This window comes from Nyctereutes procyonoides, unplaced genomic scaffold (assembly GCF_905146905.1).
Source record: "Nyctereutes procyonoides isolate TBG_1078 unplaced genomic scaffold, NYPRO_anot_genome, whole genome shotgun sequence".
NCBI classification, from domain to species: Eukaryota; Metazoa; Chordata; class Mammalia; order Carnivora; family Canidae; genus Nyctereutes; species Nyctereutes procyonoides.
The window spans coordinates 6353231-6366120 of record NW_026575132.1 but is presented as its reverse complement, the minus strand read 5'-3'; the positions used below and the strand labels follow the sequence as shown (position 1 = coordinate 6366120).

Here is a 12890-nt window from a genome sequence, read left to right as displayed (position 1 = left end):
GTCTCCAAATCATGTTGGTGTTCTCTATGTGTTTTGGGTTTCTTTATCCAATTTATCAGAACCAAAAATAAATAAACCAAAACCCAAAGCAGTTTGCTAATTTTGCCCACCATACACCTAATGCCTCTGGCAACTGCAAATCATTCTCTAGATCTATGAGTCCGCTTCCTTGTTTTGTTTTTTTAGATTCCAGATATAAGAAAAATCAGTGTTTGTCTTTCTCCGTTTGACTTATTTCACGTGACATAACGCCTTCAAAGTCTATCGGTGTTGGAACAAAAGGAGAGGTCTTATTCTTATTGATCGCTGAATAATAACCACATTTTCTTTGTCCATTTATTGATTGTTTCCATATCTTGGATACTGCAAATATGCTTCAGTAAATATAGGGGTATATGTTAAAACAATTGAGTGTTTTTTGTTTTCTGTAGGCAAATACCCAGTAGTGGAATTACTGGATCATAGGGTATTTCTAGTTTTAATTTTTTGAAGAACCTCCATACTGTTTCGCACAGTGGTTGCAGCAGTTTGCATTCCCACCAACGGTGCACGAGGGGTCCTTTTTCTCCACATCCTCACCAACACTCATTATTTCTTTTTGACCCCAGTCATCTGACAGGTGTGATAGCTCATTGTGGTCTAGATTTGCATTTCCCTGATGATAGTGGGATGTTGAGCATTTTTTAATGTACCTGTTGGCCATCTACATGTATGTCTTCTTTAGAAAAATGTGAATTCAGAGCTTCTGCCCATTTTTTAACGGGATTTTTTTACTGAGTTCTCAGTTCGTTATATATTTTGCATATTAACTCCTTCTCAGATCTATGATTTGCAAACAGTGGGTCACCGTTTCACACTCTCGATGGTTTCCTCTGCTATACAGACGCTTTTTTTCTTTACTTTTTTTTCTGTGAGAGAGCATGTGCAAGCAGGGAGGGGGGCAGAGGGAGGGACTCTCAAGCTGACTCCATGCTAAGCATGGAGCCAAACTCGGGCTCGATCTCACCACCCTGAGATCATGATGGGAGCTGAATATAAGAGAAGCTCAACTGACCAAGCTGCCCAGGCGCCCCTGTACAGAAGCTTTTTAGTTTGAAGTAGTCCTACTTGTTTATTTTTGCTTTTGTTGGTTTTGCTTTGGGTATCAGATTTAAAAAATCATCACCAAGACATCAGTGTCAAGGAGCTTACCTCCTACGTGTTCTTCTAGAAGTTTTATGGTTTTAGGCCTTATGTTCAAGTCTTTAAATCATATTAAGTTAGTTTTTGTGTAAGGTGTAAAAGTCCGGTTTTATTCTGTCGCATATGGCAGCTTATTTATTTATTATTATTATTTTTTTTAAGATTTATTTACTTATTCATTCAGAGAGAGAAAGAGGGGCAAAGACACAGGCAGAGGGAGAAGCGGGCTCCATGCAGGGAGCCCGACACAGGACTCGATCCCAGGTCTCCAGGATCACACTCTGGGCTGCAGGCAGCACCAAACCGCTGCGCCACCGGGGCTGCCTGCATGTGGCAGTTTAATTTTCACAGCACTAGTTAACAAAGGGACTGTGTTTTCCCCATTGTACATTCTTGTTGCCTTTGTTATAATTAACCATATATGCATGGGTTTATTTCTGGACTCTGCATTCCGTTCCATTTATCTAAATGTCTATTTTTATGGTAACACCACACCGTTTAATTACTCTGGCTTTGTAATCTATTTTGATATCAGGGAGCATGATGCGTCTTCTTTCTCAAGATTGCTTGGGCTATTTGGGGTCTTTTGAGGTTCCACGCACATCTTAGGTTTGTCTATTTCCGTGAAAAATGCCATTAGAATTTTGAGAGTGATCGCACTGGGTCTATCAAATTGTTTTGGGGTAGTATGGGACATTTTAACAGTATTCTAATCAATGGACATGGACTGTCTTTCCATTTCTTTCTGCCCTCTTCAATTTCTTTCATCAGCATCTTAGGGTTTTCAGAGTACAGATCTTTCACCTCCTTCGTTTATTCCTAGGTATTTTTTTTCTTTTTGATGCAGTTGTAAATGGGATCATTTTCTTAATTCCTCTTCCTGATATTTATACATTAATTTTTTTTATTTTTTTTATTTATTATTTATGATAGTCACACACAGAGAGAGAGATGCAGAGACACAGGCAGAGGGAGAAGCAGGCTCCATGCACCAGGAGCCTGACGTGGGACTCGATCCTGGGTCTCCAGGATCACGCCCTGGGCCAAAGGCAGGCGCCAAACCGCTGCGCCACCCAGGGATCCCTACATTAATTTTTTTTATCCTGTAACTTCACTGAATTTGTTCTTTAGCTCTACTAATAGATTTCTAGTGGAGTCTTTGGGATTTTATATATAAAGCATGTCATCTGCAATTAGCAATGATCGCTCCTTGGATAAACCTCACTGGCTATGATACTGCCACTGTGCAAAGCTAGCATGTCCTCTGCAAATAGTGACAGTCTACCCCTTCCTTTTCAATTGGGATGCCTTTTATTCCATGCCTACTTGCTCTAGTGAGAGCTTCTAATACTATATTGATTAAAAGTGGCAAGAATAGTCATCCTTGTCTTGTTCCTGATCTTTCACTGTTGAATATGTCAGTTGCAGGCCTGTCATAAGTGGCCTTCATTATGTTGAGATGGCTTTCATCTATACACCCTCTTTGTTGAGAGTTTTTAAAAGCCTAAACGCAAGTTCAATTTTATCAAAAATTTTTTCTGCATGTATTGAGATAAGATTTTTATCCTTCATTTCTTAATGTGGTGTATCACACTGATTTATTTGCAGATACTGAATCATCCTTGCATCCCTGGGGAAAAAAATCCCACTTGATCATGGTGTATGACCCTTTTAACATATTGTTGAATTCAGGTTGCTAATATTTTGTTGAGGATTTTTGCATCTATATTCAGCAGGGATACGGGCCTTTAATTTCCTGGTGGCATCCTTTTCTGGTTTTGGTATCAGAGTAATGTTGGCTTTGTAAAATGAGTTTGGAAGAGTTTCTTCCTCTTCTGGGGTTGGTGGGTTTTTTTTGGAAGAATTTAAGAAGGATGAGTATTAATTTTTTTTAAAGATTTTATTTATTTATTTATTCATGAGAGATACAGATTGAGAGAGAGAGGCAGAGACACAGGCAGAGGGAGAAGCAGGCTCCATGCAGGGAGCTCGATGTGGGACTTGATCCCAGGGACTCCAGGATCACGCCCTGGGCCAAAGGCAGATGCTTTAACCTCTGAGCCACCCAGGCGTCCTTAATATTAATTTTTTTAGTGTTTGGTAGAATTCACCAGTGAAGCCGTCTGATTCTGGACTTTTGCTTATTGAAAGGTATTCAATTATTGATTCAATCTCATTACTAGTATTGGTCTATTCAGATTCTTATTTATGATTTAAGTCTTGGTAGGTTGTATGTTCTTGGAATTAATTTTTTCTAGGCTAATTTGTTAGCATATAATTGTTCATAATGGTTTCTTAGAAACCTTTGTGGTAGCAGTTGAAACAGCTCCTCTTTCATTTCTGAAATTATTTTTTTAGGTCTTATCTATGTTTTCAAAGAACCAGCTGGGTTTTTTTTCATTGATCTTTTCCATTGGTCCTTTTTAAAATCTCTGTTTCATTTATTTTTGCTCTGATTTTTGTTATATTTTCTTCCTCCTATAAACTCTGGGTTTGAACTCTAGCTCTTTGAGGTGTAATGTTGTTTTGGAATTTTGTTTCATGAGGTAAGCATTTGTTGTGAACTTCCTAGATTTTTAGAACTGCTTTTGATGCATCCCATAAATTTTAGTGTGTTACTTTTCCATTTTCATTTGTCTCAAGGTATTTATTTTTATTGATTTCTTTGTTGACTCATTGGTGGTTCTGTAGCATGTGGGCTAGCCTCTCCATATTTGTGAATTTTCCAGTTTCCTACTTGTAATGACTTCTAGTGTCACACTATTTGGTGGAAAAAATATTTGATATGGTGTAAGTCCTCTTAAATAAATTAAGATCTGTTTTGTGGTCTATTCTGGAGAATGTTCCATGTGCACTTTAGAAAAATGTGTATTTTGTTGCTTTTGGATGGAATGTTCTGTAAATATCAAGTTGATTTGGTCTAACATGTTGTTTGAGGTCAATATTTCCTGACTGATTTTCTGATATCCATAGATGTGTGCTGTTAAAGTCCCCAACTATTATCGTATTGCTATCAATTCCTTTTGGTCTCAATATTTTTTTATTTTTATTTTTTTTTTAATTTTTTTTTTTATTTATTTATGATAGTCACAGAGAGAGAGAGAGAGGCAGAGACACAGGCAGAGAGAGAAGCAGGCTCCATGCACCGGGAGCCCGACATGGGATTCGATCCCGGGTCTCCAGGATCGCGCCCTGGGCCAAAGGCAGGCGCCAAACCGCTGCGCCACCCAGGGATCCCTTTTTTTTTTTAAATTTTTTTTTATTCAATATTTTTTTAAAAAAAAAATTTTATTTATTTGACAGAGCGCATGCACAAGCACAAGTAGGAGGAGTGGCAGAGGGTGAGGGAGAAGCAGGGAGCCTGGACACAGGGCTCCATCCCAGGACCCGGGGACCATGACTTGAGCTGAAGGTAGACGCTTAACTGACTGAGCCACCCAGATGCCCCTGTCTCTTAATATTTGCTTTATCTATTTAGTGCTCATATATGAGGTGCATAAATATTTCACGTTACATCTTTTTTGGGGAGTTTGACCCCTTACTTTATGACGCTTTTATCTCTTATCACAGTCTTTGTTTTAAAGTCTATTTTGCCCAATATAAGTATAGCTACCCCAGCTTTCTTTTGGCTTCCGTTTACGTTCTTCCATCCTCTCACTTTGTGTGTTCTTAGAACTGAAGTGCGTATCTTGTAGGCAGCATTAGATGGGTCTTGTTTGTTTTTTAAATTCAACTACTCTTTTTTTTTTTATTGGAAAGTTTAGTCCCTTTACATTTAAAGTAATTATTGATAGGTACGTTCTCGTTTCCATTTTTGTTTTCTGTATGTTTTGTAGTCCCTCCCCCTCTGCCCCGTTCCTTTTTCTTCTCTTGCCTTTTCCTTTGTGGCTTGATGATTTTCTTTAGTGGCATGCTTAGATTCCTTTTTCTCATTATCTTTTGTGTATCTACCTGATGTTTTTGTTTTGTGGTTACCACGAGGGTTACATATATATTAATGACAGCCTATTTTAGATTGATAACTTTTAAGTTTGAACGCATTCTAAACTTCTACATTTTTATCCTCCTACTGCATTTTGTGGTTTTGATGTTACATTTTACATGTTTTTATCCCTTGTATCTCTTAACCAATTACTGTAATTTAATTTTACTACTTTATCTTTTAATTTTCATACTAGTTTTTAAGTGATTAATCCATTACCTTTACTCTGTGTGTGTGTATAGATATAATAATTTTATTTTTTTAAGTAGGCTCCCCACCCAGTGTGGAGCCCAAGGTGTGGCTTGAACTCACAACCCTGAGACCTAAACTGAGATCCAGAGTCAGAGCTTAACCACTGAGCTGCCCATGTGCTCCTACCTTTACTATGTATTTAACTTTACCAGTGTGAGTTGCACTTTCATATATTTTCTTCTTACTAAATAGCACCCCTTTTTTCAACTTTAAGTGGTCTGACATTTCTTGTAAGGCTAATTTAGTGGTGAACTCCTTTAGGTTTTGCTTGCTTGTGAAACTCTATATCTTTCCTTCAATTCTGATTAACTTTGCCAAGTAGAGTATTCTTGGCTGGAAAAGTTTTTACATTTAGCACTTTGAATATATTGTGGCACTACCTCTGGTCTACAAAATTTCTTCTGAAAAAATCTGATAGTTTTATGGGGATTCCCTTGTATGTAACAAGTTTTCTCTTGCTTTTAAGATTCTCTCCTTTAACTTTTGACATTTTAATTGTAATGTGTCTCAAGATGGGTCTCCTTGGGTTCATTTTATTTGGAACTCTCTGAATGTCTGTTTTCTTCACCAGGTTAGGAGAGTTTCCAGCCATTATTTCTCCAATAAGTTCCTGCCACTTTCACTCACTTCTCCTTCTGGGGCCTGTATAATATGAGTGTTAGTATGCTTGATGCCCCTAAATTCCTTAAAGGTATCTTTACTTTTATTCATTTTGTTGCTCTGATGGGGTGAGTTGTACTGCCCTATCTTAGCATTCACTAATCCTTTCTTCTGCCAATGTAGTCTGCTGTTGAAGCCCTTTACTGTATTTTTCAGTGAAGTTATTGTATTCGTTTGCTCTGTGACTTCTGTGTGGTATAATCTTGTATTTTCTTTTTTTTTAAGTTCTCACTATTCATTCTTCTCCCAGTTTTGCTGAGCACCTTTATGAATATATCCCTTTACTCATTTTGCTTCACTCTCTGCACTGGTTTCTATGTAACAGTAGTAACAGCCACCTCTCCCAATCTTGAAGGCATGGTCTCATGTAGGAGATGACTTATTTATTGTTCATCCTTGCCCTAACTCTTGATTGTTTCTCAAACCTTTGTGCTTGTCCAGGCAGCTCATTGGACTTTTAATAGTTTTGAGGGTGTGCCAAGAGCTTACCGTGTCCTAAAGGGAGGTATCTCAGTCAGCACCTATATACAGGCTGATTGGAAGCCAGATCCTCAGGCAGCAGCTTTTAGTATGCAGATATATATAGTTCTTCGAACCACAAGCGTAAGCCCTGTTGGCCAATAGAGTCAGAGTCAGGTGATCTGAAGTCCCCTAGGCAATAGTCACAAAGACTGGGGTGCAATACAAGGGTATAAGCTCTATCTGGGGAGATACCAGCAAACTGGAGTGAGGGAAAGGGAGAAAATGTCAAGACTGCATCCACTGGCTTTTCTTCCCTGAGTGCACTTCCATAGGGCCCTAGGAATGTGCCAGACAAGAAGCCTGCCCTTTAACAGGCAAAGTGAAGAGCTAAAGACGGACAAGCAAAAGCTAAAGGAGCTCATCACCATTAAACTTGCCTTAAAAGAAATATTTAAGCTGAAAAGAAAGCTCCTGGGAAAGTGAATAGGCCTCTTAGAAAGAGTGGGGATATGTTTCAGTCTGCTGCCTGAGCAGTGCTCTGGGAGGTGGTATTTGGCCAAGAAGAATTTCTTTGAATGTTATAGTCCATGGATACTTTGGAGTGTGGCAGAGGAAGAAAGTGAGAGTGCACCTGCGGAGTAGGGCAGGCGGGAAGGGCTAGCATGAAAGAAAATGAGTCTGCCAGCTTCAGCAAGGTAGAGGGAAGGTGTCACAAAGGCTGACCAGCCCTGTCCCCTGAGAGTATCCCAGCACTTCCTGCCCCTCCTGCAGACGCTTTAAGATGAGCAGTGGAATATCTTCCGCATAAAGTCTGTGCTTCTGTGCTGGATCCTGTGGTGAGTTTATGTGAGCCCTTTATTTTCTTTTTTCTTTTCTTTTTTTTTTTTTTAATCTTTTGAACAATCTTTTTAATTTATTTTTTATTTTTATTTTATTTTTTTTAATTTTTATTTATTTATGATAGTCACACAGAGAGAGAGAGAGGCAGAGACACAGGCAGAGGGAGAAGCAGGCTCCATGCACTGGAAGCCCGATGTGGGATTCGATCCCGGGTCTCCAGGATCGCGCCCCGGGCCAAAGGCAGGCGCCAAACCACTGCGCCACCCAGGGATCCCAGTGCTAGTTGTTTTGTCTTAATATAAAAATGACTTTATGACAAAAGATGGTAATAAAATAGGAATTTGAAAATATATAGTAATTATGGAAGTTTGAGAGGAAATGAGCATTATTTGTTTTGGTTTACTAAAACCATTCAAAAACTGAAAACTTACAGGTTTGAGTTCTTCCTAAGTCTCGATCTGTATCTGATACTTTGGAATCACTGGGCAGAGAGAGAGTTTTTTTCTTTGGGACACCTAGAGATTTATTTACTCCCAGACAAAATATGCTGCAGCCCTTACCTATGCTCAGATTATGGCTGATGTGACATTAGAGTATCTATTATAGTCTCATATAATTCAAAAATAATTGGGGGCGGGGATCCCTGGGTGGCGCAGTGGTTTGGCGCCTGCCTTTGGCCCGGGGCGCGATCCTGGAGACCCCGGATCGAATCCCACGTCGGGCTCCCGGTGCATGGAGCCTGCTTCTCCCTCTGCCTGTGTCTCTGCCTCTCTCTCTCTATCATAAATAAATAAAAAAAAATAATAATAATTGGGGGCACTTAGTTGCTCAGTTGGTAGAGTGTACAAATTTGGGGTTCAGATTTGAGTGCCATGTTAGGTGTAGAGATTAAAAATCTTAAAAAAGAAACCCTCAAAAGATTACCAAAGACACTTACTTATATGTGGAATCTTAAAAAAGAAAAAAAAAAAAAGAGTCAAACTCGTAGAAACAGGGAACAGAAAAGTGGTTGCCAGGGGCTAAGGGTTAGAAAATAGAGGTTGGTAAAAGGATAGTTTGAATTACAGGATGAATAAGGTCTGAGGATCGAATGTATAGTATGACAATTAGAATCATCAACTCTATCATATAATTGAAATTTGCTGAGAGTAAAAATGAAATGTTCTTATCAAAATTATATGTGAGGTGATAGAAGACTTTCACAATGTATACTGAATCCTTATGATGTACACCTTCAATACATTATAATTTTGTCAATTATACCTCAACAAAACTGACCAAAACAAAACAAACAAAAAAAAATAGCCGTAATATCAGAATCCCCAAGGGCAAATGACTCCATAGACTGTTTACCTGGAGCAAAGTCAGAGTCCAGGTTGATTCTTCCCAGAATCAAGATTTCATAAAGCTTTTTGTACTAACATGAGAAGTCGAGGCCATGTGCTCTATGGGAGTTAACAACACAGCAGACGTGATACCATTGCCCTACCCCTTAATTCAGTAGCCACAGCTTAGTCTCCTTGATTCAGAACCACTACAGTCGTCAAAAAATGAGTCAAAGCATCCTCAGATCTTATATTAGCATCCCCTTTAAATCTGATGTTACCACATGTGGTAAATCTCTGTTACTAAAGCAAATCACCCATCATTTTTCTACTAGTTAATAATTATGAAGTATTTTTAATTTCTATTACTATCTGTCGTTGTAATATTCTTTGAACATATAGCTACAGTAACTGTTTCAATGTCTTTGTCACTTCTAACATTTATGTTTTGGGTCAAATTTTTCTGCTTTTTATGCCTGATAATTTTGGATTGGATAATGCAAATTGTGATTTTTATTTTTTACCTTGATGGGTGCCATATATTTTTGTATTCCTCTAAATATTCTCTTTTAAGAAAAGACTTTACTTATTTGATAGAGAGTGTGCAAGCAGGGGAAATGGGAGAGGGAAAAGCAGGCTTCCTGTTAAGCAGGGAGCCTGATGCGGGGCCCAATCCCAGGACCTCGGGATCATAACCTGAGCAAAGGCAGACGCTTAATGGACTATGCCACCCAGGTGCCCCTGTATTCCCCTAAATATTCTTAAGCTCTGTGTCAGAATGCAGTTACCTGGAAATGGGTCATTTGGGGTCTTGCTTTTAAGATTAGGTAGGAGCAGAGCAGTGTTGACTATAGGGCTTACTAGTATCTACTTCTGAGACCGATACTCTATGGTATACTCCACCCCCCAATGCCCTGTAAATCATGAGGTTTCTGATTCTGGCTGGTGGGAACTGATACTGTGTGTGTGTGAGTGTGTGTGTGTGTGTGTGTGTGTGTGTGCGCGCGCGCGTGCGCGCGCGCACACGCGCTGAGCATTGTTAACTCAGCAAGTGAGGAAGGCCATCCTGCCCAGCCAGCCAGAGCTATCAGGGTGTCTTCACATCCTCACCTCTACATTCTCTTTATAAACCTCAGCAATTTATGAGATACCATTTGTATTAACTCCTGAAATCATAAATTGCTTCCCAGTCAAATAATATTCCAGTGGGTAGCTGTTAAAGCACCTCATCATTCAAAAGAAGAAAAGAAACCTCTCAAGTACAACTTAGAAGCTAGGTATGGCCTGTCAAAGGAAAGCCTTCAGCCAACATAAAATTAAATACCACTCAAGGATTAGTCAAGGACTGACCAGTGACTGGGGTGTTTTAGTTTAAAAAAAAAAAAAACCTACAAGGATAAATCAAACCAAGAAGTTAATTTAAGGGATATTTGATCTAATTTTTAGAATGAATTGGCCACATTGGCTATCCATTTAGCTATGAATTAAACCATTCCTTGGTTTGAGCCGAATGAAGTTGATGTTGTCGATAAGAACATGTAATTTCAGTTGCCTTCAGCTTCTAACACACTCCACAGTCATCACCTTACAGTAGAACTAATGGTAAAAAGATCAGTTTGTGCCATAAGCATTCTTTTTCTAAACAAGACAACTTTAGTGAAATTACTAGATCTGTAGATAAGGCTGTTAGTACGTACACTACATGCAGGGCAATGTGTTCACAAATCCCACCCAGCCTCGGAGGCTAAATGTAATGATGCGTCCAGCGCTGGCTGGACTGAGGTGGTTAACTCGGACCCTTTGGGATGATTCTTTCTCCAGCTTTGGGTGGTTTCCTCCTGTGCGTGTGCTGACTGGGACACAGCTGAATACTCAGAGGACCTCTGGGACCTCTCTGAAGTTCTCCCTCCATGCAGCTCTCTCCCCTCTGGGACTCGGTACTGGACTCCAGCAGTCCTTGTCTCCCTGAGCTCTGGTGCCGCCTCAGGAAGCCCACCGATTTCCCCTCCTTGCAATGCAGGTAAACTCTCTGAAGGCTGTAAGCTGGGGCGATAGTAGGGTTCACATCATTTATTCCCTTTCTCTCAGGGATCACTGTTCCTTGTTTCATGTCTGGTGTCTTAGAAATCATTGTTTGACTTTTTGTCTGTTTTTTGGTTGTTTTGGATGAAAGCAGAGGCCCACAATGGAACCTGACAAAGGTACTACAGAAACGCTTCGGCAAATTCATTACTCTGAATAGGGCGTTCTAACTATAAGCTTTACTAGAAATGATCACCAACATAACTCTACAATTCACTTCTCCGAAGCTAATGTTTAGTATAGCCAACCTAAAAAAACAATATAAAGGTATGTTACACTGACTTTATTGATGATGGTACTCTTTGAGGACAATACACAAGTGAAGAAAAAATGCCCCTGTCCTGGATGAGGAAGATAAATGTATTCTTGGCCAGTAACGGTCAATGTCATGACAACACTCAGGAACAGTAGATTTACAACCCATTAAGGTTGATCATCTCTCCTATGCAGTAACTGGGATATTTTTTCCCATGAAGAATTCAGGACTAAGGTCAACCGTTCTGTGGGGCTCTTGGTTAGACTATTTCAAGACTGACTCCCTGGCACCCTCAACTGACTATATCTCCTTATGAAGAGTCCAAAGGGATAAATCCCGTAGGAGTTAGACAACGTGAGGCGGCTTTTGCCAGGCTGCCGCCAATCAGTGAGCCCCCACCTCTGAAAGTCAGACAATAGGAATGGATGTGCTCTAATAAACTTACCCCTGAATGCCAATTAAGAGTCTCACCCACATTAACTACACTTCTACAGATGATATCAGCCCTCATAAGCCTCTGAAAGTTCTGCCCCAAAACCTTCTATAAGATCAGCAGTCTGTTCCGCTCAGGGAGGAGCCTGCCTAACAACACAGCTCTCGGTTACCAGAGTCAACTCAGCTTTGTCTTTTTATATCAGATAAAGAGTGGTGGGCTCCTCATCCTCTGAGAGTCTTATTTTTGATATTCTCTCCAATTTCACAATTGCTCATTTCATTTAGGTCCTGATAGTACCATCAGTAGCTGCCATCACTTGAGCATCAATTAAACTAGATCTTATGGTAGCTGTTTAGGTAGTCCAGACTTAATGTATATAATCTACCACTCAGTATCTAAATTTTTTAAAAAAGCTGAATTTATTACTACACTAAGGAGGAGCTACATGTTTCCTGCAGCAGACTGGTATACACAATAATTTGCTTTGTATTTACAGCTTTGGACATTTACAATCTCTAAGAATAGATACATGGGCACCTGGCTGGCTCAGTCAGTAAAGCATGCAACTCTTGACCTTGCGGGGGGGGGGGGGGGGTGGTAAGTGCAAGCCCCACCCTGGGTGTAGAACTTACTTAAAACAATAAATAATAAAACAGAGTCTTACTGAAAAGTGCTAAGAAAATGTGCTAATAATTACCTAGCATAAAAGGGGTATACATTTGTAAGAACCGTGGGAAAGTTTTATTTTCCAGGTGATTCCATTTTCAGGGATTACCTACCCGATGTTATAGCATTTCATTGAAACAAAATATCTTGTCATTTAGTTGCCATATCATCTAGGACCTCACTAAGTATTTTGATAAAATATACTTAGGAAAATAGCCAAGTATCCTACAATAGCATCTATCATACAACAAATTAATATAAATTTATTGGGTGGAAAATGGGGAAAAGGACAAAAAAGGTGGGGTGGTTCTGTACTGGTATCAGAAAACTCATAAAATGATAAACTCAAGTCCAAAATCTTCAGCCCACATCAAAGACTTCATGTTCTGATGACTGTGGAAAAGGCCAGCTCTGGTTGCTGGGCTCAGGAAATCGCGGCCGTGTAGCTATAGATGGCGCGCCTTTGTCAAGGACGTCACTTTCTCTCTAGTTCAGATTGACACTTCTTGGGCATAAGTTTAAGATTCTGTTTATTTTCCCATCGATGTAGAACAGACTGGCTGGATGCAGTATCGTGCCTGTTACCTTGGTCCTGTTGGAAAGAAAACAGACCTAACACTGTTCAAAACTAACTGCAAAGCTGAGGACCAATTTTTATCTTTATGAATATAATTCATTCATCAAGGTGAGTGGTCCTAACCTAGACAGTTTGAGAGATGTGCAGCTGTTAAGGAAGAAATTTAGTCT

At 39.6% G+C, this 12890-nt stretch overlaps 1 protein-coding gene across 2 annotated transcripts in view; it reads right to left on the bottom strand.

The window, feature by feature from the left end:
* Nucleotides 1–12381: 12381 nt before the first annotated feature.
* CCDC150 (coiled-coil domain containing 150) overlaps nucleotides 12382–12890 on the bottom strand; it is an 80477-nt gene continuing 79968 nt past the window's right edge. For both annotated transcript variants that reach the window (XM_055345461.1, XM_055345463.1), the window contains one exon: nucleotides 12382–12735. In XM_055345461.1, coding sequence (XP_055201436.1) covers nucleotides 12619–12735 — 117 coding nt within the window. In that variant the 3' untranslated portion in view covers nucleotides 12382–12618. The remainder of the gene's footprint in view (nucleotides 12736–12890) is intronic.